At 56.4% G+C, this 27448-nt stretch overlaps 13 protein-coding genes across 13 annotated transcripts; 8 read left to right on the top strand and 5 right to left on the bottom strand.

Moving 5' to 3' along the window:
• Positions 1–12: 12 nt before the first annotated feature.
• On the top strand, positions 13–3489 carry CTHT_0040090 (uncharacterized protein; the record flags this gene model as incomplete). Its single annotated transcript, XM_006694356.1, has 1 exon — positions 13–3489. One exon carries the CDS (start codon positions 13–15, stop codon positions 3487–3489), a length of 3477 nt encoding a protein of 1158 aa, XP_006694419.1.
• Positions 3490–4289: 800 nt separating this feature from the next.
• On the top strand, positions 4290–4691 carry CTHT_0040100 (uncharacterized protein; the record flags this gene model as incomplete). Its single annotated transcript, XM_006694357.1, has 1 exon — positions 4290–4691. One exon carries the CDS (start codon positions 4290–4292, stop codon positions 4689–4691), a length of 402 nt encoding a protein of 133 aa, XP_006694420.1.
• A 1327-nt stretch (positions 4692–6018) lies between these two features.
• Positions 6019–9254, top strand: CTHT_0040110 (uncharacterized protein; the record flags this gene model as incomplete). The annotated part of the gene is made up of 5 exons (XM_006694358.1): positions 6019–6490; positions 6539–7395; positions 7459–7964; positions 8292–8970; positions 9054–9254. The coding sequence occupies 5 exons, from the start codon at positions 6019–6021 to the stop codon at positions 9252–9254; spliced, it is 2715 nt and encodes a 904-aa protein (XP_006694421.1).
• Positions 9255–9372: 118 nt separating this feature from the next.
• CTHT_0040120 (uncharacterized protein) lies at positions 9373–9699 on the top strand (the record flags this gene model as incomplete). The annotated part of the gene is made up of 1 exon (XM_006694359.1): positions 9373–9699. One exon carries the CDS (start codon positions 9373–9375, stop codon positions 9697–9699), a length of 327 nt encoding a protein of 108 aa, XP_006694422.1.
• Positions 9700–10466: 767 nt separating this feature from the next.
• CTHT_0040130 (uncharacterized protein) lies at positions 10467–10667 on the top strand (the record flags this gene model as incomplete). The annotated part of the gene is made up of 1 exon (XM_006694360.1): positions 10467–10667. The coding sequence occupies one exon, from the start codon at positions 10467–10469 to the stop codon at positions 10665–10667; it is 201 nt and encodes a 66-aa protein (XP_006694423.1).
• Positions 10668–11590: 923 nt separating this feature from the next.
• Positions 11591–11833, bottom strand: CTHT_0040140 (uncharacterized protein; the record flags this gene model as incomplete). The annotated part of the gene is made up of 1 exon (XM_006694361.1): positions 11591–11833. The coding sequence occupies one exon, from the start codon at positions 11831–11833 to the stop codon at positions 11591–11593; it is 243 nt and encodes an 80-aa protein (XP_006694424.1).
• A 464-nt stretch (positions 11834–12297) lies between these two features.
• CTHT_0040150 (uncharacterized protein) lies at positions 12298–13888 on the top strand (the record flags this gene model as incomplete). The annotated part of the gene is made up of 2 exons (XM_006694362.1): positions 12298–12419; positions 12529–13888. 2 exons carry the CDS (start codon positions 12298–12300, stop codon positions 13886–13888), a joined length of 1482 nt encoding a protein of 493 aa, XP_006694425.1.
• A 167-nt stretch (positions 13889–14055) lies between these two features.
• Positions 14056–18038, bottom strand: CTHT_0040160 (uncharacterized protein; the record flags this gene model as incomplete). The annotated part of the gene is made up of 6 exons (XM_006694363.1): positions 14056–14730; positions 14786–15092; positions 15269–16249; positions 16321–16831; positions 17164–17649; positions 17888–18038. 6 exons carry the CDS (start codon positions 18036–18038, stop codon positions 14056–14058), a joined length of 3111 nt encoding a protein of 1036 aa, XP_006694426.1.
• A 477-nt stretch (positions 18039–18515) lies between these two features.
• On the bottom strand, positions 18516–18975 carry CTHT_0040170 (uncharacterized protein; the record flags this gene model as incomplete). The annotated part of the gene is made up of 2 exons (XM_006694364.1): positions 18516–18673; positions 18861–18975. 2 exons carry the CDS (start codon positions 18973–18975, stop codon positions 18516–18518), a joined length of 273 nt encoding a protein of 90 aa, XP_006694427.1.
• Positions 18976–19183: 208 nt separating this feature from the next.
• Positions 19184–20365, bottom strand: CTHT_0040180 (uncharacterized protein; the record flags this gene model as incomplete). The annotated part of the gene is made up of 1 exon (XM_006694365.1): positions 19184–20365. One exon carries the CDS (start codon positions 20363–20365, stop codon positions 19184–19186), a length of 1182 nt encoding a protein of 393 aa, XP_006694428.1.
• A 269-nt stretch (positions 20366–20634) lies between these two features.
• On the bottom strand, positions 20635–22143 carry CTHT_0040190 (uncharacterized protein; the record flags this gene model as incomplete). The annotated part of the gene is made up of 1 exon (XM_006694366.1): positions 20635–22143. One exon carries the CDS (start codon positions 22141–22143, stop codon positions 20635–20637), a length of 1509 nt encoding a protein of 502 aa, XP_006694429.1.
• A 157-nt stretch (positions 22144–22300) lies between these two features.
• On the top strand, positions 22301–23464 carry CTHT_0040200 (uncharacterized protein; the record flags this gene model as incomplete). Its single annotated transcript, XM_006694367.1, has 2 exons — positions 22301–22431; positions 23086–23464. The coding sequence occupies 2 exons, from the start codon at positions 22301–22303 to the stop codon at positions 23462–23464; spliced, it is 510 nt and encodes a 169-aa protein (XP_006694430.1).
• Positions 23465–25506: 2042 nt separating this feature from the next.
• Positions 25507–27285, top strand: CTHT_0040210 (uncharacterized protein; the record flags this gene model as incomplete). The annotated part of the gene is made up of 3 exons (XM_006694368.1): positions 25507–25930; positions 26013–26946; positions 27027–27285. 3 exons carry the CDS (start codon positions 25507–25509, stop codon positions 27283–27285), a joined length of 1617 nt encoding a protein of 538 aa, XP_006694431.1.
• Positions 27286–27448: the final 163 nt, after the last annotated feature.

Genomic DNA, 27448 nt, shown 5'->3' on the forward strand with positions numbered 1-27448 from the left:
GATCCTGAGCTGATGCCTGCGCCGGCTGACAACAACTTTGAGGACTACCGACATTCTTTCGATGAGGATGCCGACGCTATGCAGGGCTATGCTACGCACCACGGCAGGCACCATGCGCCGGAGACGCCGGTCGAGCAGTGGGAGGACGTTGCTCTGCGTAGGGGAGAGCAACAGCGACAGGAACAGCGACAGGAACAACAACAAGAACAACTACTGCAACAAGAACAGCCACATCAGGAACAAGGCCAGCAACAGCAACAGGAACAGCCATACGGCCCCGCCCCCCGCCCTGAGCCTCAAGGTCTGGTGGATAAGGTGACCGACTTTATGTATCTGGCCTCCGATAACATCGACCCTGAGGAACTCTTGCCCGTCGACCTCTTCCTAGGTAACCTGGCCGATCAGAACGCGGACGACGAGAATGAGGACAACAACAACAATAACAATGCTAATGCCAACAACGCTCAGAACGCCGCCCAGGCCGCCATCGACGAGGAAGAGCGTCGCCAACAAGCCGCTAACGCCGCTGCCGTTGCCGCTGCCGTGGCTGATCAAGAGGTTATTGATGACGCGGAAGACTTTGAGGGGGTTATGGAACTCCTGGGCATGCGCGGCCCGATTGCAGGGTTGTTCCAGAACGCGATTTTTTGCGCGTTCCTTGTCTCAGCGACCATCTTTGCCGGCATATTCTTACCGTACAACGTCGGCCGCGGCACGATCTGGCTGTTTGCCTACCCCACTCGCCTACTGGCCGTGGTGCTGAACCTGGTCAAGCTGGTGCAGGACTGCTGTCTCGTCATGTTTGGGATTGTCACCACGGTTGTCTCGGAAACGTTCTACTGGGTTAGCAGGCCGTTCTTGGTCGCGCCGGCGGCGAGGTTGACGCGGGGCCTGGCCAACTCGTCGTGGAATGTGCTGATTGGAGCGTCAAATCGCGTTGCGAAATGTGTGGTTGCTGAGCTAGCTATGCTTAGCTCGTCGGAGGTTAGGAGCTTTTCAGCGGTCAGTCATGAGGCGCTGAATGCCGTTAAGGGATATGTGTGGGGGGTAATGGTTATGGCGTGGAGGGTGTTGGCTTTTGTGATTAGGGATGAGAGCGCGCCGGCTTGGGGGTGGAAGGATTTGGGGGGTTTGGGTGGCAAGGTTCTTGCGCTGACATGGGCGGCTGTTAAGGCTGTATCGAATGCGATTCTGCATCCGACATGGCTTTTGAGCATGAATCTGTCTGCGGCTTCGACTCCGACCTCCTTCGATCCTGAGCTCGCCTACTGGGGCGGCTTCGACCGCTTCTGGGCCATCATGGCCGGCTACACGACCATGTTTATTGTGTCAGCCATCTACTTGCACCGCGGACAGCCTCTCTTCTCGGCCCTCGCCATGCAAGAATGGGAAGCCGTCTTCATCGATGGCCTGCGCCAGGCTAGCGGCGTGCTCAAGGTCATCCTTATCATCGGCATCGAGATGCTCGTTTTCCCGCTGTACTGCGGCATCCTGCTCGACATTGCCCTTTTGCCGCTTTTCGAAAAGGCTTCGCTAAGCGAAAGAATCACCTTCGCGGCGGAATACCCCTTCACGGCACTCTTCGTGCACTGGTTCATCGGCACGGGGTACATGTTCCATTTCGCGCTTTTCGTGTCCATGTGCCGCAAGATCATGCGCCGCGGCGTGCTCTACTTCATTCGTGACCCCGACGACCCGGAGTTCCATCCCGTTAGGGACGTGTTGGAGAGGAATCTCACGACGCAGCTGCGGAAGATAATGTTTTCGGCGCTGGTGTATGGCGGGTTGGTGCTGGTGTGCTTGGGCGGAGTGGTTTGGGGATTGAGGGTCTCGTTACCACAGGTTTTGCCTATCCACTATGCGTCGGATACGCCTGTGCTCGAGTTCCCGATTGATTTGATGTTTTATAACTTCTTGGTGCCTATGGCCGTGTGGTTCTTTAGGCCGAGTCGCGGGCTGCATGCCATGTATACTTGGTGGTTCAGAAGGTGCGCGAGGGCGCTGAGACTCACTTGGTTCTTGTTTGGAGAGCGGCGCATTGATGAGGAGGGTCGCCTCGTCCTGGAATCTGACCACAAAAACGGTGTCGCCACCCCGCCATGGAAGCGCTTGTTTCTTACAGTCAACGACGACAACGCCCTCGTCACCGAATCCTGGCGCGACGTTTTCAAGGGCGGCAAAGCGAAACCCTCGACCAAACCCGCCAACAACGACCAGACCAGGCACCTCAACGGCAAGAAAAAGGCCCTCGTCCGCTCTGGCCGCCTCATACCCGACGGCCGTTTCGTCCGCACCCCCGCCTCTGACCAGGTTAAGGTCCCGCGCGGCCGGAATGTCTTTCTCGACGTCGACGAGCATAACCGCCGGCTGGATCGGCACCCGGATAATGATTTGTACGCTAACAAGGCACAGTACACTTTTGTCTATCTCCCACCGCATTTCAGGACGAGGATTTGTGTCTTTGTCTTTCTGATTTGGTTGTTTGCTGCCGTTACGGGCGTTGGCGTGACGATTGTGCCGCTTGTTCTGGGGAGGGCCATGTTCAAGGCTGTTCTGCCGGGCGGTGTCAGGGGGAATGATGTGTATGCGTTTAGTGTCGGGTTGTATGTCATGGGATGCGGGGGGTATGCTGGCGTGAGGGCGGTCAGAATGTGGAGGGTGGTGAGGGAGAAGGTTGCGGGTGTGATGCAGGCGCTTGTTGGACAAGACGGCGTCCGTAGGGTTGGCTACACTGCTTGGGCGCTGGTGAGGATCGTCTACGCGTACAGCTATGTCCTCGTCGTCTTGCCACTGCTGATTGCATCACTTATGGAGCTGTATGCCCTCATGCCACTTCATCAAGTTATGTATGGCGGAATACTCCCCCGCCTCCCTCCCACAACAACAACAACAGCGACGACGACGACGACGACGACGACGACGGCCACCGATAAGGGCACAGGGGTAAACCCCCTCCACACAATACGCCTCCTCCAGTCCTGGACCCTCGGCCTGCTCTACCTCAAACTCTCCCTGCGTTTGTTGATCCTCTACAGAGAAGATTCTCGCCTGGCGACCGCCGCGCGCGCAGTATTTCGCAATAAATGGCTTGACCCGGATGTTAATGTCCTCACTAGGGCATTCGTCATCCCGTCCTTCGTGGTGTGGGCTGTCGCCATTACGGTGCCACTTGCCCTAGGCAAGATACTTGTCTCTATCGGCGCAGTGAGCATGTTGGCATCATCTGTACTTCCCGCGGGAGCAACCCCTGACGAGTATCGTCGTCTCTATCAAGCATATGAAGTCCTCGTCTACCGTCTGAGCTTCCCCTTCGTGGCGGGGATTTTGTTTGGGATCTGGATGGCGTGGAGTGCCGTGGGTGTGTTTCACAGTTGGCAGGTGAGGATAAGAGATGAGGCGTATTTGATTGGGGAGAGGTTGCATAATTTCGGGGGGACTGCTGCTACCACTCAACAGAGGGGTCGAAGGGGTAGTCGGAGGGGGAGGTAACTCTTTGGGGGGAGGGGGCATGTTTATGGCGTTTGGGCTGTATTTCTTTCTTTCGTTGATTGGGAAGGAAAGCTGGCTACCTAGAATGGGATCGTTTGTGTTTAGGGTTATGTTTATGATGCAATGAGGCAGCGGTAGTGGTGTATAGATAAGTGCATCAATACAGCGTTTTTACAAGGCGGGATGCTCAGGGGTATGTGGCTTGTGTGTGATCATAGAGACACTTGAGGGCCAGAGTGTTGGAGAATGCTTGCTTTGACCAGTTACTAGCAAGGAAGCCAGGCTGCTGCGTGTGGATGGAGCTTCGGGACAAAGATTGTATGAGTTTGGACAAATGGTCAAAGGAGATGGCAAGAGAGTGTAGGCTATGCTAAATGGATACCCGAATTTTGCCTGGCAAGCAACATATCTATGGTCAAAAGCTCTGTGAATAACGACTGCATCCTGATGTGAGTTTCATAGACGTAGCGTGTAGGATGGCCTCAGACTTTGCTCTCCAGAGAAGGTGCGTGTGTATATGATGTGTTAGGACCTTTGTGCTTTGATCCTTTTTCATTAATTATTCATCCATGGCCTGGCTTGGTTCAAGTTGGATGATTTTTGGTTCTTTTGTTGCCTTTGGGGTTCCTTGGCGGCCAATTCTTTCATGCTTGTCAGGCCTTACTTACCTTTTCAACGCAAAGACCTATGTTACAGAGATCTCCGGTTTGCCTGTGGTAGGAAAATAGGAAGTAATTCAGCTGCATAGGACGCACTCATGTGACGACGTCGACTCCGTTGTCAACCAGAACGCTTGGTTCATGGCCCGACTCACAGCTCTCCTCATCCCGCCGCTGGTGCGGAAAAAGCCAAGCGCAGAACCAACCAAGACCTCCAACCTCTCCCTCATCATTAGCATGTCCTCCGGGGCCTACCATGGCCCACCCTGGCTGGTGATGTACGGCGCAACGAAGGACTCCAACCGGTCCTTCGGCATCGGACTCGGACTCAAACTTGCTCAGGACCCTTCAACAGCATACATCGACAGCCTGGTAGCCGTTCCAGGCGAGGTCCTTAGCCGAGGCAACTGCCGCGGCGTCCCTTCACATACTCCCCGCAGGGACGAGTACGGACGCAACGTCGTCCGCAAAGCCGGGCTCGCTCCGCCTGCGGCTGGCGCGAGATATACGCTCATTGGTGGCATAGCGTCGAATACGCACTGATGGACTTCGCGCCGTGGAAGGCAGTCGAGAAAGGACTTGTCGACCAGATTCGGGCCAAGAAAGACATGTGGGACGAGTTCTATGCCAAGAGTCGTTGACCGACATCCTGGTTTAGGAAATTCAGATGCTGCTGCTGGCCAGGACCTTCGCCGCAACCGAGACAAGGCGATGTATTGAGCACCTTGATGGCACGAGAGCAGACTGTGGTTTAGGAAGGAGACTTTGCCTTAACATGACCATAAAACAACAGTCTCGCGAATGCTCGATCAGGCAGTTAGATACTCAGCGTGATGTGGACCGTGCTCGCCGCCATCGCCAAGCTGACAAGGGTGGATTCGGACGGCGGGATCTTCCCCCGGGCGAACAGGCGGCTCAACTCCGACTGGTGCTCGGCTCCGAGTTGACATCCAAGTGATGAGCTTCTCGCGGTGACTCAGGCAACAAATGTCAACTCGCTCACAGTCATAAGCCGTCGACCCATGAACCGTATCACCTGCTGCTTCTGGAGCGAACCGCTGGTCCGCCCGGCTGTGGACCCGGATCAATCCTGTCGAGACCCACTATGTGCAACGCTGACGCCAAAATAGTGCGACGGCCTCTGCCTGCTCCTGTCCGATGCTCTGCGTACCAATGAATGTCAAAAATTGCCGGAAATTGGGTGTTGGCAGCTGCAGGCCGCCTGTATAGGCTGCACGCCCTGTGAGCAAACAGCCGGGCTGACGCGAGTGAGAACAACCCCGCACGGCAGGCGAGCGTGCGGCTGCTGATCGTCCGGAGGGCGGCAGCTCAACCCCAGATCCCAGAGAGCCCCAGCGAACCCCGCCGTCGGGCCCGTGTCAGCTAGCTCGCCTGCTCTTCCAGGCAGGCCCTGCAATGTGGCCTCGGACGGTCGGCGGAGCTAGGGCATGTCAGGACGTGTCAAGGAGATGAAAACTGGCGCGCTTCCGATTGTCGAGCTTCCCGAAACGGTCGACGATGGCAACGAGGTCTGGTCGTAGAGCTTGGGACAGGCAACCCGCCCGCCGAGATCGGAAGTTGCCGGTGCCTTGTGCCCTGCTTCAGGCCCTTCTGAGCAGCGTAAGAAGTATGCCGATTGGCCGTCCCACCCGCGCCCTTTGCCCTCCATCGCCGCTTACCAACTTTTTTGCGGCCGCCGCTGCTGCGGCTTGACGCCGCTCCGTCCGGCATTACAACTTGCCCAGCTCCCGCGCACGGCGTTGGCCAGCTGTGGTAGTCTGGTTCTGGTCGTAGCTTGTAGTGGCAGTGCTGCATGCACGACATCCGGGCCAAGTCTTGCGCATTGGCAGTCGGCCCGCTCCCGCCCCCGATGAGCCTCGCGACCTCGTCCTTGCCCCCCAGCTCGTCTGCCGGCGCCGGTCCGGCAGTCCCCGGTCCGTCCTCCAGCCACCGGCTGTCGCTGGAGAGCCTGCCGATCGAGCTTCTGCAGCACATCATTGAGGTCCTGGCCCCGACAGCCCCCTCAACCACCCGCTTTGCCCTACAGCTGTCCGGCACCTGGGTCTTTCACGATGCCGCCACGCAGTATGCCGAATGGCAACAGGCCCGCGCTCACCTGTTCGCAGTTTTACGGACGTCTCGGCGCATGGCAGCCGTTGCCAAGCCGATGCTCTGGAACACCCTCATCATTGCCACCCCTAGGGCCCTTGTCAGACTCTTCGTGATCCTGCATTATCGGCCAGATGTTCGACCATGGATCCGCAGCATTACATGCTTCCTCAACATCTCTAGCCAGCTCACCATTCAAGACGCTCTTCGGCAATGGCAGCTCCAGTTCCAACGTACGTACTGGCCGGCTGCTTCAGGGGACGCACTAACGTGCGGTGCAGGTCCATTCCAAAATAAGATGAACCTTGTTGACACCGTGGTTATCGATCTCTTGCGCATGGTCTTAATGAACGCCCCAAATGTTCGCGACTTTTTGCTCGCTCCCCCGGACCATGGTCTTCGCAATGAGGGGCCAAACGACTTAATGATGCCGAGCTTCCGGGCTGCTATCGATCAGGTGCGACAATGGGAGTCCCCTCCACCGTATGGCCTCAACAGCTGGCACACAGCTACGCTTGCTCTTTCCACAATGGTCTGGCTCGATATGAAGAACCTGACAAGCATGCGCATCTACTGCCACCGTGAGAATGGCAATCGTTCGACGACGCTTTCCCGCTTCTTGGCCGACTATGCTGTCGTCTACCTGTTGCCGAAACTAACCCAGGTCAAGACGCTTGAGCTGTGCTGCGCGTCGGCCGACAATGTTTTCCTCGAGCCCACTCCGATCCCCCCGCTGCCGCATATCCAACACCTTCGGCTGTATGGTAGCCACATCCACGAGCCGCGGTTGGTTGAGCTGTGTCTGGCTTGTGTCAACCTGCGCACCTTGGTTGTTCACTTCGAGTCCAGCTCAACCGATGAGGACCGCGACCTGCTCCCCGGGGGCAAGACGCTGAGCGATGCGCTTGCTGGGCTGGCAGGGACGCTTGAGACGCTCGAGCTTGTCGCCCTGTCGACAGGACACTACCTTACGCGCGGACGCGAGCGTCCAAGGAAACCCGAAAACCACCGCTTGCATTGTATTCCCCGCTTGACACGGCTGCGTAACTTGACTCTAGACTATCGTGGAGTGTTTGGAACGCTCGGTATTCTCGAGATGGACGACGGCGAACGCCTGTGTCAACTCATTCCAGCGTCAGTACGTGACTTTACTCTGGTGTGTGAATGGGGTACAGCAAGCGATTGGAAACAAACGTATCAGGCCAATCTCGACATGGTCCTGCACGGCGTGCAGTGTCTCTGCGCCAGCAAAGTGCACTCCCTGAGGAGCATCTCGTTGGCCATCCACTCATGGCCTGCCAAGGGACGCTTTCATCGACGTTTCAAGCGTGATGTCGAGACGGCACGTCAACAATGTGCCCGTGCTGGCATCCGGTTCCGCACATTCGACCTCCTGCCGTCATACCAGGACGAGGATGAACCGGAACCCGAGGAAGAGGAAGGGTCCCAGGAAGTTGAGTTCGAGGAGGGCGGCGAGGAAGCAGCTCATGGCATTACAGAAGAAGATTCGGACGAGCCTGAGCTCGAAGAGGAGGACGAGGCGTCAGAGTACTACTTTTCTGACGAAGCGGGCGAATCTGACCCCGAACGAGAGGCCAGACGACCACCGACTTTCCAGGCGTTCCTGCAGATGCTGGGCGAAGGGCACGGCTACAACATGGAAGACCTGTGGTATGCCTACCACGAGGGCCGCTGGGACGAGTACCTGTTTGACGACGATTGAATGGGACGGTAGCTACCTTAGTGAGTTGGGGACCTTCACTCAGCGCTTCAAAAGAGATCATGGTTAAATGGCCTGGCTGGGCTCTGGACAAAGGTCTGGAATTTTACGCGGTGCATTCACAAAACTTGCAAAAGTCGGTCGCTGCCTGTGGCATTCCAGGAATAACGTGTCCCCCTTGCACTTTTCACTTCGCGCTTTAACCCTCCACCGCCTTAGAAATTTCGACCACCACCAGAGCCACACCAGGAAAAAGGTACGCAACAACACAGTATCTGGTAGCTTTTGGATTGCCTCTGCTAACAGTCATGCAGCGCATTCTACGATCGCAAGTCGCTGACACTCTCCGTCAATATGGAGGAGGACATTCGCTTCCTGTTTGAAAAAGATGACGACAAGGACGACCAGATCCAGCATCTGCGGGACGAAATGGCTCATCTGCAGGACTCGCTATTCAGTTTCCTCACCAGTGTAACCGGCTACGATATGGAGTGGACGGCTGAATGGCAGGTCATATGGGATGCCCTCGAACGCCCCGGCCTCGAGTCCTGGGAACTGCCCAAAAAGCAGGAGTTATTGCTCCAGGTCGGCCATCCCGAAAAGCTGCCGACTCGTGCGGTCGAGGGCCTCCGTATGATCCTCCTCCACCTCTTTGCTAACATCCATTATCCGTGGAGCGACGACACTCTCGCCCTCCTCCGACTCCTTTGGGCTGAACAGAAGAAAGAGTGCCGGCCGGCACTGTTGATCCGGGCTCACTTTGTTGTGCTTGAAACCGCCCTCTTGACTATTCGCTACAACCACGAGCACTTGGCCGCCATCTCCTTCTGGCAGTTTGCCAAATTCCTCGAAGAAGTCATGCGTGGAACCCAAGAGTCGCAACTCTTTACTCTGCGAGAGGGGATGGAAGAAGAACTCGAGTACTACTCTCCCTGGACTCGCGGTGTCATCAAGCATTTGGACAACGGCACTCTTGAGCGCTTCATCAACGACGTAGGCTGGACAGCGCCTGGCTGGTGGTTCCTTTCCAGGCCCAAGAACGACCATATTGCTTCCATCCGCCTAAACGACTACAGCATCTGGACATTTCCTCGGTCGACAAAGAGCACTATCTCGATCGCGTCAAGAAGAATCGGTATATGCACATTCCAGGCGTTCCCGGCATGCACCTCATCAACGTCAAGCTGTACTTTTCCTCCTTCAAGAGGGTGCAGGATTGGCTCAAGGAGCAGCAGGGGGAGTGGGATGAGATCCAGCAACTGATCGCTGATCTGTGATGGATGCGCCCCACCCTGGTTCCCGCAATATGACGTGACGTCATCGCTGTCTCCCAATAGACATGACGTCTCTTCCCTTCTAGCCACACTCTACCATCCATTACCAAACAACTTCAACATGTCGGACATACTCGAAGCAATCAAAGACATTCTCATACCTCGGCGGCGCTCCCAAGCGACCGCCGAGACATACGACGCGCAGAGGCGAGGCCCCTTTGCGGACCCGAACTTGACCAGCCAAGACACGCAGCAAGTCCGTGCCGCGCAAGCAACGGGGAACCAGACCGCAGAGAGACCGCAAGCACAGTCAAGAAGGGGCACTCGCACCAGTAGCGTCGACTCGACGTCCGAGTATTCGCAGCCGAGTTATCCTGAAGTGGGAGAGTATGCGGGGACAACTACAAAGCCTGTACACAAGGAGGGAGGGAAGTATGGATTATCGTGAAGTTGAATAACTGGGTATCAGCGAGGAAATGAGATGCGCGGGTGTGGATATTGTTTACGAGGGTGATTTACTGAGTGCAGCCGCTTTCAAACCGGTTAATATGATCGCTTGGTAGCATGCGTAGCTAGGATCTGTAATGGTCCAATGTGGGACTCTCTTATCTAGGTAGCTGATTCACAACAAATTAAGGATTTCGATTGTAGTGAATGCAGCCACGGCCAGACACCGATCTGATCTGATCTCTTGCTCAATTCCGATCTCTTTCCCAGTGAGCTATGCTTACAGCCATCTTCCAGGCCGCTTTCGTGTTGAACCCGTGCCAATGAGCATCGCCAATGTTGCTGGTAATCTGCGTGTAATTAATTACAGAGCATCAAAACTCCATCTATGTGGCATTGTTGATGCGCGACACTGGAGCCCTTTCTCTCTGTCAAAGATCCTGGGCTAATTGAGGAGCTATGACGAGCTGACTCATCTCGAACGTCGACTCGACAAACATACCGCCTGTAACCAGAACAGCAAGGATACAAACGTGCTACCGTATAGCCCATGTCAAACAGTCTAGAGAGTTGTAGGTAGTCGAAATTACCAAGAATGGACGGCATCAAGACATCATGGCTGGAATCGAATTAAGAAAAAGTTACAACGCATAAATACAGCTCGAGTCCTCTGTCATCATCACAAGTTCAATTCTCCGGATATTGACGCCTTAAGAGCAAACAAATCTACAGACAGAAATCCCTTCATTCTTTTCCATCAATGACAAAATGGTCACCCTCACCAGGCTCGCTGCTCTCGCTGGCCTGCTCGCCAGCCAAACCTTCGCTGCTCCTGCCGCGACCCCTGACATCCAACTTGATGGCTCCCTGATCTCACCGAACGGTACCGTCCTCGACTGTCGCGCCGTCGAGGGCGTTCACCTCGTGAACTGCGACCGCAATGACAACATCAGTGGGTCTCTCTGGTAAGCTATAACCGCCCGTGAATGCATAATCTGTGGACTAACATAGACCAAGTACTGCCCCAACGACGGAGACTGCAGTAACGAGTATATCGGCCAGAGTACTGTGTCAGGCAGGAGTCGTCGAGGCCGGGTTTTCTGGATCTGGGAGGGAAGTGACCAGAGCTGTACGTTCGGCAGGGGGGTCACATTCAGGTGGAACATTTTGAAGGATGCGTAGCGCAAGGACAATTACGCTTTTGTCGGGTACGTTTCTGATAAACTTACAACTCCAGTCTTAGTAGTGAAGATTGCTGACAGTTAACAGCCAGGGACGCAACGGCTACCGCAGCTTTCAAGGGTACAAGGATGACCATTCGTTTGGTGCTGCGCCGGCTGGGTACAGGTGCAGGAAAATTTATTATTTTTTGTGAGCAGAGAGCTCGTCAGGTTGCTAGGGTCAACCAGTTTGAGGGGCAATCATGTAGCAAAGTAATAGTGGCGTTGATCTGTTCAATACGGAAAATAAATGGCCGGTCATACTAGTGCGATTTCAAGGGCCGTCCATTCACCTCCTGAGAGCTTACCCCGAAACATAACATGCACTCAAATACACGGCCCGTCATACAAAACTGTATGTTCCGGCACCTGATCCCCCACAAACGGTATCTGCACCAAGATCGTAGGTTCATTACTCGGAAATTCGGTGAAGTGCCCTGCCACAGTGCTCATTGACCTCAGATCCCCAGCAATAAGCACGGAACTCTTCACAGTCCCCGGCATGACATACGCGACCTTCGTCTCCGGCCGTCCCTGATCCCCATCCAACACCCCACAAACCCTCCCCTGTGGCGAACACGGCGCAGGCGAGGTAATCTGAATCAGCCCGTTCAAGATTATTGACAACCTGTTGGTCAGCGCTGTCCTCTGGCCAAATGAAAACACTGAGGCTTACTGAACGTGAGGTGCCCACGCCTCGCCGACGGTTGTCCGGGGTTCGATGCGCGACCAGACTGCCTCAGTAGTGTTGCCGATGGCGTAATTAGCCGCGGACATGGCATCGATGGGAATGGAGGAGAGCTGCCAACACTCGAGGACGGAGTAGCCGTCGCGGGACGTGAGGGCTGTGATGTTGAGGCGAGGGCCTTGGGCCAAAGCTGGCCCTAAAAGGGAGAAGAAAGCTTTCTGACGCATTTCAGCCTTTGGTTCACGTTGCAGAGAAGAACTCTCGAGAACCGTTGGATGGAGTTTGAACCTCAGGGGAAGGAGTGATTTTGAAGGTGCAACCGGTCAAGTCAGCCCCTGAATATTGTCCGGACTCCGACCACCAACATTGCAGCAACGCAGTGTAACGGAAGCACTAGATTGCTTGATCCATGCTAAGACGAGCTTATATTCGTTAACTAAACGGAACTTCTTTATTTTTAGCATTTTTTTTTCGTCACCAACGGCAAAGTTGATATCGTAAAAGAAAGAAAAAGGAGAGGAACAGTCGCCGGGGAAACTCAGCCAGCTGTTGACAGCTGTCAAGCCGTCAATGCCAAGCCCAAGACGCTCCAGTCGCACTTGCCGAGTGCCGATCCGACCACTTTCCTCATCTCACCTATCATCCTCGATTCCTCATGCATCGTCTACGAAATCTCGTCCCTCTCCGCAAAATGAGCACAGAAGGCGTTTGGAAGAAGCGCTCTGTCGTCTCGTCTTTCATTCTCAAGTACGACGAGAGTCGACACCCCCTTATCGCGCTCTTCAAGCGCAGTGACAAGGTTTCGACTTATCGGTAGGTCATCTCATCATCATCATCACCCGTTACCCACACTCCTGTCGGCTTCACCAGTAGCTCTGCACAACACCCTTCACCAGAATAAGCGCTGAGCCCTGCGCCGTAGCCACCACTTAGCGGCAATCTCAGGCTCCATCGACCCTTCCGACCCCTCCCCACTCTCAGCAGCCTGGCGCGAGCTCCGAGAGGAAACGACCCTTGCCTCTCCTGCTCTCTCCCTCCACCGCCGGGGCAAACCATTCACCTTCCGTGACGACGACCTCCGTCGCGAATGGACCGTTTATCCATTCCTATTCCGCTTGAACTCCCCCGCAGCTGACGAGCAACGCATCTGCATCGACTGGGAGCACGAAAGTTGGGGCTGGCACGATCCAGACGAGGCGATCCGCAATCTAGAGAGCAGGGCGTTGAATGGTGTGCCTCGGTTGACGGATAGCTTAAGGAGAGTGTGGTTTGAGTATGATCTGGGCCCAGTCGCGGGCAAGATTCTTGCAGAGGGGCTGGAAAAATTGGCAAACGATTACGAGAGCGGGGCGAGGCAGCTTGCAGATGCAGCGCTCCTGACTTTGAAGGGGGTGTTGCAGGCGCTGGAGGAGAGTGATGACGTCTGGTCGAAGCTGAGAATGGCCGCGTGGCATTTGTGCAAGAATGGACGGGAGAGCATGAGCGCTGCCATTACGAGTGTTCTGTTGACTGGTTTGGCTGCTGTAGAGTCGGCCCTGAAGGAGAGCAGGCAGGCTGCCTTGAAGGCTCTGGACGCTCAGCTCGAGGCACGCAAGGAGTCGGCTGCGAAGGTCGCTACGGCGTTTGCGGGGTTTCTTGAAAGAACGTTCCCCGAGAAGAAGGTGTCCATTTTGACTTTGTCTGAGAGCTCGACCATCCGCACTGGCCTTCTGAAAGCAGCCCAGTCTGGACTGACGCTCGACCTGCGCATCCTCGAGTCGCGGCCACTGTTTGAAGGTGTCTCGCTGGCTGGTTCGCTCTCGCAGGAATTGAAAACGGGTGATCACAGCATCACGCTCTACACAGATGCAAGCGCGGCGCTGGCAGCCCGAGGAGCTGATGTCGTAGTCATCGGGGCTGATCGCATCGCTTCGTCAGGGGCAGTCAGCAACAAGACTGGCACGCTGCCAACCCTCCTAAGCGCGAAGCACATCTCCCCTGGCGTCAAGACTGTCATGCTGGGCGAATCCGACAAGGTGGCGCCAGGCAAGCCCGAAGAGCACGTCGTCGAGAACAACGACCCCGAGCAGCTTCGACGGGCATGGCGACACGAGTACAACAGCGCGAGAGTTTGTTCTGGAGCCAACCTAGACTTCAGAATCCACAACGTCTTTTTCGAATGGGCGCCAGCCGACCTTGTCGATGTTTACATCACGGAGCGTGGCGAATGGACGGTGCACGACATCGCACAGCACGCAGACAGGCTGTTGGAGGAGGAAACGCGATTCTTTGGGGACTTGTGACAACAGCATCAGCATCATCATCATGTTCTCATCATCCGAGTCATCATCATTCATGCTGATGACAGAGAGAGGAAGCTCCCCTGAAAGCAAGCAAGCAAGCAGAACAAAAAAATAACTCCTAAAAGCGAAATAGTCTGCTGCAGCACAGGTGCCTGGTATCTAACTAACTACGAAAGAAACGTATTGTAAAACTGCATATAGTCGGCTTTCCACCAGCAAGCCAGCGTCTGGTAGATGGCGCGCACGCGCTGGTACAGCGTGTCGCCCTGTTTTGCAGATGGGGGAGCTTGAGGGGGTGTTGCGGCGATCTGCTGCCCACCGTTCGCCACCGTCGTCGCTGCTGACGTCTCGCCATTCGCAGGCGGCGGCAGGAAATCGCGCAGCACGCCCTCCTGCGACAGCAGCACCTGCTTCATGTTGGGGTCATGAATCGGATTGCGCAGCTGGTTGCACAGGTACTTCAAGTCCCTGAGTACCTGCTCACAGTCGCGCGCGTACTCGCTGCCCGTCTGCGCCTCCGACTCAAACACGTCGGCGGCCCAGTTGATGTCGTCGAGATCCTGCGTACGCAGGTTGACGAAGACGATCTGGTGCATGGTCAGGATGACGGCCGCGTTGAAGATGTTGTGCAGGTCTTGCAGGAGGAGCTTTTGGCGCGGGCTGCGCAGGCGCATTAAGCGGCCTAGGCGCAGGTTGCGGCGGGCGGCGTCGCTGCAGGCCCGGATCGGCTCGATCTGTGGATGATTCTCGATGTCGAAGGGTTGGTTGATGTTGAAGACGATGCTGGCGATGGCTTTCCACACGGCCATGAGCATTGCGGGGCGGACGGAGAGGATGACGAGCTGAGGAGTTAGTCAGAGATCCAGCCTGGGACACAAAGAGACATGTGGAACACACCTGGTTGTAATTCATGTGCAGGGCCCAGGCGGCGCGGTCCTGGCCAAAATTCTCCGCGCCGCTCAACAGCTCGCCAGTGAAGGCGGCCTGCGTGAACGGATCTGGCGGGAACAGCGTCAGTGGGTCAGGCAGGCACAACGCCGGCGGCAGGGCGGCGTGCCACTTGCGCAGCAGTTCGAGCGCCTTGTCGACGTGGGCCGTGGCCTTGTTGGCCGATCCGCCGGCGCGGTAGCTGCTGTACACGATGTAGTCGGATATCTTGCACAGCTCGATATGCGCGCGCAGTCCAGCCGGCGAGGGCAGCCCACTGTGATTATCAGCTTCGCTCAATGCCTCCAGACATCCGACTCGGGGAACTTACGGGCACTCGCGCGGCAGCGGCAATGTAATGGCGTCGTCCGGGATCGTGGGCGGTCGGCCCATAACGCAACCCAACCACCTACACTCTCAGCAAAGCTCACCAACCAGTAGACAGAAACTCACCTGTCGAGCACATAAACAGTCCAGAAAGTGCGCACATCGATCTCGCTCAGGGTACCTGATCCGCGATGCAGGCCGTTCATGACGCTGATGGTCATGGCATTGCTGACGGCCACATAGGCAGCGTCACGCCGATTATTCTCGATCAGGTATAGCGCCATGAGCGCCAATACGGCAATGTCGTTGGTCGTGTACGTCGTGCGGTCCAGCAGGTTGCCCAGCAGCAGGCGCGCCCGCGCAAACGAGTCCTCTCCCAGTTGCCCGTCAGCGACGCTGCCCGGTTCGCGCAGACGCAGCAACCGACCAAAGGCCAGCGCCATGTGACAGAGCGCTAGGGCCGCCCGCCGGTCGGTCGACCCGTTCCCAGCTACAGCCGCCGTCTCGACCGTGTTCTTGGGGTCCTCAAATGGCCAGAACAGGGTGCCGCCGCTGGCGAAGGCGCCGTGACCATCCCGGATAAAGTAGCACAGTTCGGTCAGCGTGGCTGTGATGTCGGCCTCAGGCGGTAGCGAGTACGGATTGACGTCAGGCAGCCTCAGCGGGCGCGAGTCGTGCGTCTGGTACTGTCCGACGGACCCCAAGAATGCTGCCCCAGCCGGCGTCTCGCCCGATCGGCCATCCAGCACGAGAGCTAAGGGCGTGGCCGTGTTGATCAGCTCCTTGAGCGTGTCAAGGAAGGTTGCTCCCGACGTCTCTCCCAGATAGCGGGTCGTGCCGGCCGGGTCGGCCAGCATGCGGCCGTCAATACCGCCGGGCAGGCGGGGGCAAGGCTCGTCGGAGGAGGCAAAGGTCGGCACGGCATCCCGGGAGGCCAGCTGGCTCTCGAGTTCGGCGACGCGACGACGCAGTGACTCCAGCTCGGCCTTGGGCACGGTGACGCGCTCGACCGGTTCCGGGTACAGGCACTCGCGCTGGCTCGTGGCACACTGGCGGCAGGGCTTCTCGCCGCTGCACTTGATGCGGCGCACGTTGCAGCTGTTGCAGCTGGAAGAAAAAGTCAGCTTTCACTCCGAGCAGACAATCAAAATAAAATCACTGAAGGGTCCTAGGCCTACGCTGTGGCCACGCGCTTGCGCTCGTCGGGCGCAACCTTCTTCCTGCGCGGATTGACGGGCAGGCGGTGCAGCGGCGACGGCGTCGACGTCGTCGTGGCCGTGGGCTGGTCAGGGTGCGCAGACGAGTGCGACGGCCTCGGCATGGTCTGGCATCGTCTGGGAGAAATGACGCTGGTATGGTTGGTGTCGGCGATGCTGCTTAGTTGCTCAGTGCTGGCAGATGGCGATCCGCGCTGGGCGGGGGATGCGAATGCTGCTATGCTAAGCTCAGATGGGAGCTGCGTGAACTCAGAAAGCTCGGAAGTGGGTGAGCTCGGTGTCGGTACCCGTGGTGGAGGAGAGAGAGCTCTGGTGTCGGGCGCTTGGGCGGGTGCTCGTTCGCTGGTTCGCTGGTGGCCAAAGAGGGGGAGCCCTTTCAGCCAATCCACACGCGCGGCGCGGCACAAAGCTCTGTCCGGTGGGGCCCGCCTGCTCGCTTTCCTTCCACCTTCATCCTTGTCTCTGTCTCTCGCTGGTACATGCTGTGCTACCCGCACGTGCCAAGCTTTTTTGTCCTCCTTTCGTGCATTGTGTGCTTCTTTTCTCGCACTTGCCTTGTCTTCTTTGTCAATCTGCCTGTCTCCACCCTTATCAGCCGATAAGCAGGCAGCGCGGGAGGGTGGGGGTTCTTGAACGCTGTCGCCCCATAAGTCATTGCGCTCGGGTCAGCTCGAGCCGATCAGCGATGGAAAGGTTGGCGATCGTTGTCAGTCAATCAATCAATGGAGAATCGATTGATGCAATTGTCTCTTGATGGAAAATCGGCAGTCCGTCCGTTGCTGATATTTCCATCCACCCCAGAACCAAGGGCTCCTCCTTCTCTCAGTTTCCACGATTCCATGCTTCCCTGATAGTAAGTGCAACTTGCACCATCGGGACGCGCACGCTGGCGTTGGGTATCGAGCCGATGCCCTGCCGCAGCCGATTGGCCTCGCCAGCCGCCCTCCCGATTGAGCGATTGCGCAGCAGAAGAAGAAGGCTTGGGCGTGGGATTCTTGGCCGTCACCACATCGCCCGCATGCTTGGCGATACACTTGTTGATCGCTTCAAGATGGCGACCGCCTACTGCCGGGCTCATCCACTGCTGCCGTACCCAGTGCCTGCCGCCAGCACTCCGTAAGCCGGTGTGAGGAATGACTGCAGCAGTGCAGTATGCGCCGAAGCCTCGCTGTCGGATCTTGCCTGCTCGTGACCCTCGGTTGCCAAGTGGAAAAAGGGAGGGTACCACAAGCGACATAAGCAGAGCTCGATGTGATTGGGTTGGGAGAGTCGGCTTGAGCCAATCGAGAGCTGGGTTTTGTAATGGGCTGTCACAATTCAGAAATGATGCTACACCAGAGTTCGCTGATGATCGTACACATGCAGGATCGGATATGAGGCGGACTCGACAAGGCTTGATATGTACTCAACTACTCAAGGAATCGACATGATCAAGCACAATGCTAACAATGCTAGCAGCATCGTCGACAACGCCTGTCGGCAGCACCTCCATACACATCGATCTTGCCGTCATCCCATGAGACCGCACTCGGCTTGGTCTCTACGCTGCCACCCATGTGCTCCCACCCGGTCCAGCTCTCATTCTGCGAGATGCGCTGATCCACCACCTCATTATCTCCCGTGACATACAACTCCACGCAGCCCTTGTACGCAACCACGTCCAGCGACTTTCCCTTCATCAAGCTTTCCTCCCAAATTCATCCAGCTGCTCCACTTCCCGCCCTTGTACGTCTTGTGCCAGCAGGCGTCGTCTGTGCCCTTTACAAACATGTCCATCCGCCCATCCTACGCACGTGCGGCCGGCTCTGCGTCCAGTGAGCCCCCTAATGGCTCCCAATCGTCCCAGGCCGACTAGTCGTCCTTATACTCGCGATGCCAGGCCTGTCCATCTTCGCCTTTGCAGAAGACGCTTGTGTGGTCCTCTCTCCAGCTAACTGCCTTGGGGCGGCCCGTCAAGGTAACCTTCCGGGCTCTCCCAGGAGTACCATCCCCCGCGAAGATTGCCATATCTCCTGTGCCAGCACTCTCCATTCCGGCGCCGACACATATATAGCAGCATGACCCTTTCCCCAAGAACACGCCGAGGGATAATAAGCAATACTCTCGCCCATAGCCTGCCATCTCCCCTATCCCATCGACGAGTCGTACGACCGATGCTAAATCTGACCATCCGTTCCCTTGCAAAAGATGTGGTAATTGTCCCTCTTGCGACTGCAGCTCGCCGGCACCGAGTCAAGCTCCCCTCCTACATCGGCCCAACTGCTCCATTTGCCGCTGTTGTCGAGATACTTGAGTTTGCAGGTGCGGTTCTTGCCTGCGTACCACGTGTCGAGTCGGTAGCCGCCCTGCGACGAAGCAGAGAGATGCTATATGCCGCTTCCTTCGAGATTTTCCCAGCGGCCGGAAGTTGCGCGTGTGAAGATGGACTCGGCGACGGGGACCGGACAGAGTCAAGAGTGCGGTTAACGGGGGAATTGTTGTAGTTTTCGCTGGGACGTTACGTTTGGGGAGGAAGCCGCCGTGGTCCCGGGGGGGTGTTCCAGTCGCGGTACCGGTCCGGGGCGAAGGATTGAACGGCTGGGCGAGGATAGGAAGGGCAAAGAGAAGGAACTTCATGATAGCGGCGTGGAGGTCTAGCTAGCTCTCATTCTCGGGACTTCTTTGGAATAAATACGGCGAGCACTTTTCAAGAATATGGGGCTCAAACTCCGGGGTACAGTTGTTGGCCAACATTGATTCAAGCGAGCCGTCACAAATATAAACCCAGTCAACATGTCCAGCCGGTCAGCAACATATCAATTCATCTGTCCTGCAACAAAGCTATTTATTCCTCTTCGTCTCGCTCACCTTTCACAGGCCCCCATTCCCTCCTTGGCCCCAGCAAATGCGTCATCTTCCCAACCGCCTTGGCGAAGTCCCTGAGGAACCGCCACCTTAACCTGCTCACGCTCCCCCTCTGCGCAAAGTCGTTTAGCTTCCCCTTGGGAAAGAATTCGACCACCTCCGCCAGCGACTCGTCATGCGCGGCAGCGACGAGCACGTTCTTGTGCGCATCTGCATCCTGCAGTTTATTCACCGTCCGCAGCAGCTCGTCCACGTCCTCGTGGATAGACTCAGCCCCTGTCATGCGGGCGGGTTCATAGAACGTGTCGACGGAGCTTCTCCCCCTCTGAGCTTGCAACTCATCAAATATTGCTCCCGGACAGCCGTAGTGGCAGTCAACGGGGTGCGGATCCGGCGCAAATGGGTCGGGTCGGATGTCGCTTGGGATAGGGAGGTACCGGCTGGGACGGATTTCACCGGGGTGATGAAATAGGTCACCAGCGAGGAAGATGAATGAGGGGTCTGGATCGGGGGTGACACGAGCCAGGGCGCTGATATGCCCTGCCGTATGGCCCGGCGTCTCGATAAGGTAGAACGAGCCGTCGGCGAAATAATCTAGTGCTCTGAAGCGGCCGATCTGTAAGGGCTTGTAGCGACCGTTATTGCCGGTCGCGAAATCGAGCTCGATCAGTTCGCGCCCGGTGTAATCTGTCTCGAGGATTGGTGACGTCGGATCGGCCGGGTAGCCTTTGGGCAGCTTGCCGCCAATGATGAGCGCTGTGCTGGGCTCGAACCGGCTCGGATCGCCCGTGTGGTCGAAGTGCGTATGGCTCCAGATCACTGCTTCGATGCGCTTTGTGTCGATGCCGCCTGCGTCGAGGATCTCGCGCACATCTTTCTTGGTACGAAGCGTCCACCCGAGGGCATTTAGGAGCGATATTAAAGGTGGACTCAGGTTCTTCCAGTCCTTGCGGATGCCGAGGTCAAAGACGAGGGTACGGTCGAGGGTGCGGTGCTGGATCAGGAATGAGTAGATCGGAGCCGCGAGGTAGTCGTGGCCTTCAATTGGCGGCGTAAGGAACAAACGCACCGGCGCGCCACGGATCGTGGCTCCCGTGTCGATGATGGACACATCGACCGTGTGCGGAGAGGGGGGAATTCCCAGATCCGGTGGAGCGGCCATGCCAATAGATGACAGTAGATCAACAGTAAAACACCGTCATTAGAGCTAGCAGCTAAAAAAAAAAAAGAATAGTACGAATGGGGATGAAGTCTGAACCTCGGGGTGGACTTCGCTCCCAGGGGGAGGGCATTTTATGCCATTATTGGACCTCCGTTCACCCAATCTTCATAACTAAGGTAACTGCTTACTGGGGTCAATTCTTCGTTCCACACAGTACCCGTGGACAGGACTCATCAAGGAACCAGCGAAATCCCTCAGATATACATACGTCACCAGCTGGCAGCCGGCCCACTTGCAATGCGGTACGGCTGGCGCTCGAGCATATAACTTAGCATGCGCGTCTCCTCGGTCTTGAGCCACTCCATCTTATCGCGCAGCCAGTAATACACTTTCTCATACTTATCATAATCTTCGACCCACAGCTGGAACCAGCTCTGCAAGATACTATGCCGCACGCGCTGGTACACGTCCGGGCGGTAGAGAAAGTCCCGGAACAGGCGGAAGCGCCGGCGCAGGTCGGGAAGGTCGTCCGCCGTGCAGCTGATCGAGTATTGATAGGGATACCCGTCTCTCGCCTTGGTCCACGATAGCCCTCCGAGGATCTCGTTGCCGATTGCCTGCCACTGCCGCAGGGGGGCCGGTTCGTTGTGCTCGCCGTAGAAGTCTTGGTATAGCATGCCCCAGCCAAAGGTGAGCATATGAAAGATCCAGTTGAGGTCCTCCTTCATGTTTATGAGCGCGGCCTGGGTCAGGCGTTCGGCCAGCTTCTTAGGACCGATCTTCTTCATCTCACACGTGTCGCATGACCAGGGCCAATTTGTGTCCCAGTCACGCTGCGCCTCCTGAATGAATGAGTCGGTGAACCAATACCGAAACGCGCCCTGCTCCTGCCATACGCCGCATTCATGACAACGAATGACGTAGTGGCACCACTGGAAGAGCGAGGGACCGTACGGCAGCGGCCAGCTAAACAGGCGCGGACGGTCCTTGGCCGGCAGCGGATCGAAGTCGAATAGTCCTGGGTAGCAACGCTCCCAGATGTAGGTGAGGCGTACCGGTCGGCTCGCGATACCTGGTTGTTGGGGGTCAAAATGCCATTCGGAGAAGAATGGGTTGAGCCGCTTGTAATGGCCGCGCTGGAAGAGGCACTCGATGCAGCGACGGCGGCGACGCTGGCTGCCACAGAGGTGTTTCTCGGCTTCCGACTCAGCGATCTCGACTTGGGTGTGGGAGGAGTGCTCGAATCGAGCGCCGTCGCCTGTCTGAACGGCGTTTAGCTCGGCCTCGAGGCGGTAGGCATCGGTGATGAGGTGTCGCCATTTCTCGTCTTCCCTGCGCGCTTTGTTCGCGCGTTCTTGATACACCTTCCAGCGCGCCGCAGGGGGGACCGGCATCCAGTCGGTCACCATAGATCGCTCGTACTCAACACTGCCAGGTGAAGGCTTGCGCAGACGCATGCGCGAGATATTGCTGTTATCGAACATAGCGTGGGGGAGCAATCGCATGCAACCACAGCAGGCGTAGCGATTGGTCTTCCAGGCCGGACTGTCGTAGGCTGGCGACACGGTGGAGTTATTTTGGAAGCAATAGACTGGAATGATACCTCCGTACTCGGGCAGCAGCTCGAGGTAGAGCAGGCGACGCTCGAATTCATGGCGCGACGGCTCGATGATGGCGCGGAAGAGCTTAGAGGTCTGCGAGAATGTGATAAGCGACGCAGGATCGAGCTGGCGCACGATCTCATGTATGATTTCGACGGGGAGGTCGACCAGCGGCATTATTGAGGCCTAGTCTCGCAGGGCAAAGGGTAATAATTAGGGAGATGTGGCAGGAAAGCTAGCAAGCCTGATGTGATAACGAAGATCGCGCTGAAAGACAAACAATCGGATGAAAGAGAGACCAACGATTTCTGAGAGCCTTCACAAGACCCCTATCATGACTGACAGTGCCAGCGACAGTGTCGACGATAATGAGCACGGACTCGCCAAAAGCCCCGTCATCAAACTCTGCGCCCAAGATTCCAAACCGTCAAGGCCCGATCTCGATCCCAAGACCGCGTCTGCTGAGTAATTTTCAGCTCGCGGTGAAATTTCTTGAAAATGACCAGCCCCCCGGAGCTGCCAGGTGGGCGTTGTGTAGCCTGGGCCTGCGATTGACCAATTGGAGTTCAGAAGAGCTAAAGCATGCCAAGCTGAGCTTACTCAGCGCACCGCATGCTTTGTCAAGAACAGCAGATGATCATTTTGTTCGAGAGGACATGATGAGTCTCGATGCTGACTTGAGATTCTCAGGCAGCTAAACTGTCGTCAATATGTCTGTTGAGATAAATTTCGGAAGACCTCACGGTTTCATCTGGAGGGGCTCCAGACAATCTCTTCCTCTGGGAATGGAGATCGAGAATGGAGCGCTTTCAGCAAACAGACCCGCTGTATCACCAGCTACAAGATCCATACCAAGCCCCGAGTTCCGGCAATGCCATCAAGACGTCGTCGGGGACCGTCATCGGAGTTAAACGCAGCATTGCTTTGACCATTCTCGGGAGCCTCTGATTCCTCTTTCTCGCCGTTATCGGCCTTGGAGCAGGTCTCGGGGTCAGTCAGAGAGATTTGAACAGAGTTCAGACTGATCTTGATTTGGCCCAGGCCGCAGTGTCATCTCTTGCAGCTCATAGACCGTAAGTCCAGAATCCTTGACTCTTTTAACATGACTAACAATCCAAGCACCGCGACCGTCACGGCTACGATCTCCGTAACTCCTGCTTCCACTGCAACCATCCAGTGCCCCCAGGTCAACGGCACACTTTACACGGATAGCCGCGGAGGAAAGAGATTCAGGCGGGTGTGCGGAATCGACTACAGCGGCGAAGGAGAGGCTGTCGACATTGGCAACGTCAAGGTGGGCAGTTTAGACGCCTATATCGACGCCTGTGCGTCGACAGCAGATTGCACTGGCGCTGGCTGGGGCATCATCGACGGCGATACGGGGCCACTCCATACGTGCTGGATGAAGACGAACCTGACCAAACATCACGAGGCGCGGCCAGACTGGGGCTTTGCCGTGCTGCTGGCGAACAATGGAACAACCGTTGGGGAAAATTGATTATCGAAACAAACTGTTTTTGGGGAGAGCACACATAAGTATGATGGTCTGGGGTGCTCCCACGCACGATCATTCCGTCTCTGTTCCCGTCCTGTGTGATGCCATCGCTGCCGTGCTTGATGCCGTTTGCCGTGCCGTCCGTCTCCAATCTGCTGGTTCTGCTGTGCCTTTGCTATGGAATTCCATCGCTCTGGATTCTGAATCTGTGCATCGCATCCATCTCCCGCACCCTCTCGGTCATGTCTCCTGTCTCGTCCCGCGCCGACATCTGCGCAGCACGGACGCCCACTACCGGCTAACCCGGTTTTGACCTCGGAAACGCGGTGCCCGGGCGGATGTTGTTTGAGTCTTCAGCCTTTTCGAACTCTCAACGATGGTTGGCTGGAATTGCGAGCCTCGGACGGTGCCATCGAATGACCCTTTTCTGGAACAGGCCAGGGCAGGGCAGGGGTCCAGGGCCCGAGCCGCAGCAACTAGGTAGCTTTCCCCAGAATCTTCGGCCGCCCCATGGGCACAGTGGGGAATTTCCCCGCCCGTCATCGCACGCGCGGGGCTCATTGGTAGATCGACCGGGGTTGCGAGCCGATTTTCCACGTGGTGCACACTTTGGCAGGACCCCAAAGTTCCCCACTGTTCTCTCCAGCAAAAAAAAAAAAAAAAAAACTACAAGCAAAGAAGCCATCAACATGACAGTTGGCAGTAGTCAACACCACTACACGTCAATCATCTGACAAAGGCAACACAGCATGATATTAGTATGAGCACTGTAACGCTTGATGCGACCTGCTGGTGCAGAGCTTGGGAAATTGGCGTCTGTGCGCTACAGATGCACCCTGAAAGCTACGCCGTCATGGGTTGTGGTGTTCGAAAGGTTGAACCAGTGGGTCTGATCCTCCGGATTGACGTGCCTTCTTCCCGATTTTTGGGCCTTTTTGGGACGACCGGGCCTGGTAGGGACCCGGCATTGCTGTTTCTGGGCATTCTCTGACACATGCCGTTCCAACGTCCTAGCATGCCCCCAGGCTCCAGCAAAGGCAAGGCCACCAGCCCACCACTGGTGCTGCGCGCCGCATGGCGTGCATGGTAGGCCGTGTCGTCCGCATGTAACCAACGGCATGTCAATCGACCAGTCCCCTTGCGCGCCGTTGACTGCTGCTGCACGGCTCAGAGCACTCCCAGCGAATCCAAATGCGCCGTCCCCGTGCCAAGCCTTTATGCGTCGACGACTTCGAGCGAAAACGAATCATGGTCGCCTAATATCATCGCCAATGTCGCTACCTCCCGTCTGGACCGTCCAGAGCCATTCTCCCGGGTTGCGCTGCCAACATACTGACCCGCTGCCCTTTCCATTGGCTACCATGCGAGTTGCATTTTTCCGGTCTGCTGAGGATTGGGAGGGATCAAGAGGATGTTAGCCAGAATCCTTGGTCTTGTTTGCGAACACGATCGATTTCACCGAAGTCACCGATCCTAAACGCCTGTGCGAGGCGATAGTCTCGATCTGAGGCTGTTAGCTTCTCAGGTCATAGACGTCTTGGACGCTTCTTGCAGGCCCCTGTTCGCTTTTGGTGACCGCAACCCCCGGGCGCCACTTCCGAGAGATCAGCATCAGATGGAGTGACCCCACCTGAGAGCATGCAAAAAAGACTGGGGATGCGGAGGAAACGTTTTCTGGGATATTTGCCAAGATTCTTTCGTTCAACTGGATTCCTGGTTCCAGCTGCGATGTCACCCGCCAGCTTCCCCAGTTGGTCCAGGCTCTCTAGTCTCGGTCCCCCGGGCCCTGGCTACGAGTGAACGGACAGCCGCCCCCAGGGCACAGTCAGCCGGGCTCATAATGGCTAGCCCTGCACTTAGGATGTCCCTCTTATCTTGTCGAATGCCAGGCCTGTTGTGCCTAGGTCTGTCAAATCCGACTGAGACGAGCGAGCCCAAGCTTAGCCTTCGAAGCTCGACACTCGACCGCTCAAGATCTCGATTGCGTAGCGTAGCCTGGAAAGACGATACAAGCCTGGAGGTCTTCGAAGAAGCGTTCCAGCGCCATGCCTCGAGTCATTTCAGACGGAGCCTCGGCTGAGTTCGAGCCCGTCACCGAGATCCCACGCTTCCAACGTGTTTACTGGACAAAAGAGCCGCATCTAAGGAAACTTTATGGCCTCGCTACGTTGTTGATGGTGGCCTCGGCCACAACCGGCTACGACAGCATGCTCGTCAATACATCACAGCAGATCGACCGCTGGAACTGGTTCTTCTTCCCCGAGACGCGAGAAAATCCCAGCATTGCGGACCCCGTGCTCAACAGCAAGCTGGCCATCCTCGTCAACATGTTCAATATCGGCTCCATCGTGTCATTCTTTATTACACCGTATGTGGCTGATCACTTCGGCCGCAAGCCTGCCATCGTTTGGGGCTGCTTGTGCATGGTCGTAGGTGGTTTGCTCACTGCATTCTGTAATGGCTATGGCAGTATGTCTTCCCTCTTCCTCCCTCTTCCTCCCTGACTTGGTGAACTTTTTTTTTAAAAAAAAAGCCCAACTGACTCTTTCAGTGTACATGGGCGGCCGCTTCATCCTGGGCTTTGGCAACTCACTCGCGCAGATGGCCTCGCCCCTGCTGCTGACCGAGATCTGCCATCCCCAGCACCGTGGTCCAGTCACGGCCATCTATAACTGCTTGTGGAACGCTGGTGCCCTGCTGGTGACGTGCATTGCCTGGGGCACCGGCAACATCAAGAACGACTGGTCATGGCGGTCTATCACTCTCCTGCAGATTCTGCCGTCGCTCGTCCAACTCGCCGGCATCTGGGCTGTGCCCGAGTCGCCGCGTTACCTCATCAACAAGGAGCGCTACGACGAGGCCTTGCACATTCTGACCAAGTGGCATGCCGGTGGTGACCCGCACAACGCGACTGTGCACTTCGAGTTCCGCGAAATCCGCGAGACCATTCGTATCCAAAAGGAGCTCGACCGGACGACCAGCTACCGCGACTTCCTGAGGACCCGCGGCAACCGCTGGCGTCTGGCCATCATTGTTTCCCTCGGCATCATCTCGCAGTACAGCGGCAACGCGCTCTTCTCGAATTACATGAATGCCATCTACCTAGGTGCCGGTATCAAGAAGCAAAACCAGAAACTTGCCATGTCGACCGGCAAGACTATTTTGGATCTGATTGTCACCATCTCCGCTGCGTTGTCTGTCGATCGATTCGGTCGCCGTCCGCTGTTCCTTATCTCGATGTGCGGCATGGTTTTGTCATTTGCTTGCTGGACCGTCACCGGAGCCGTTTATGAAAACTCAGGCGAAACCAACGTTGCCTCAGGCTACGCTCAGCTCGTCTTCATCTGGATCTTTGGCGTATTTTACGACATTGGCTTCTCTGGTCTCCTTGTCGCGTATGCCCTCGAGGTGCTACCGTTCCATTTGCGCGCCAAGGGCATGATGATTATGAACATTACCGTACAGGCCTTCCTGGCTATTGGAAAGTAGGTCTTCCCTTGCTACCACCCCTCCCGTCCTTCTTCCCCTTATATGCTTACACTGATGATACTGACTGTTTACCTAGTCAAACCAACAAACTGGCCTGGGAGCGCCTACCGAACCACTGGAACTTTATGCTCTTCTACACGCTCTGGGACCTGTGCGAGCTTGTATTCGTCTGGTTCATGTATCCCGAGACTAAGGGCCCGACACTCGAAGAGATCGCGCGCATCTTTGACGGTGACGGCGGCGTCGCCAACATCGACATGCACTCGATACACAAGGACCTCTACCACCACGTCGCGCGCGAACTCGACGACGACCTCCCGGGGAAGGCTCTATGAAGGGTGAAGTTTTGGTGTTTCCTTTGTTACGATATCATGATACCTAATGTTTCTTTTGTCTGTCTATCTATACCCATCTCTGTTGGCTATGAAAGTTTTGGTTATACGGCGTTGTGATACCATCCTGATACCATCTCTCTGATACCAGTCATGATAGTCTAGT

Source organism: Thermochaetoides thermophila (assembly GCF_000221225.1).
Source record: "Thermochaetoides thermophila DSM 1495 unplaced genomic scaffold scf7180000011817, whole genome shotgun sequence".
Taxonomy (NCBI): domain Eukaryota; kingdom Fungi; phylum Ascomycota; class Sordariomycetes; order Sordariales; family Chaetomiaceae; genus Thermochaetoides; species Thermochaetoides thermophila.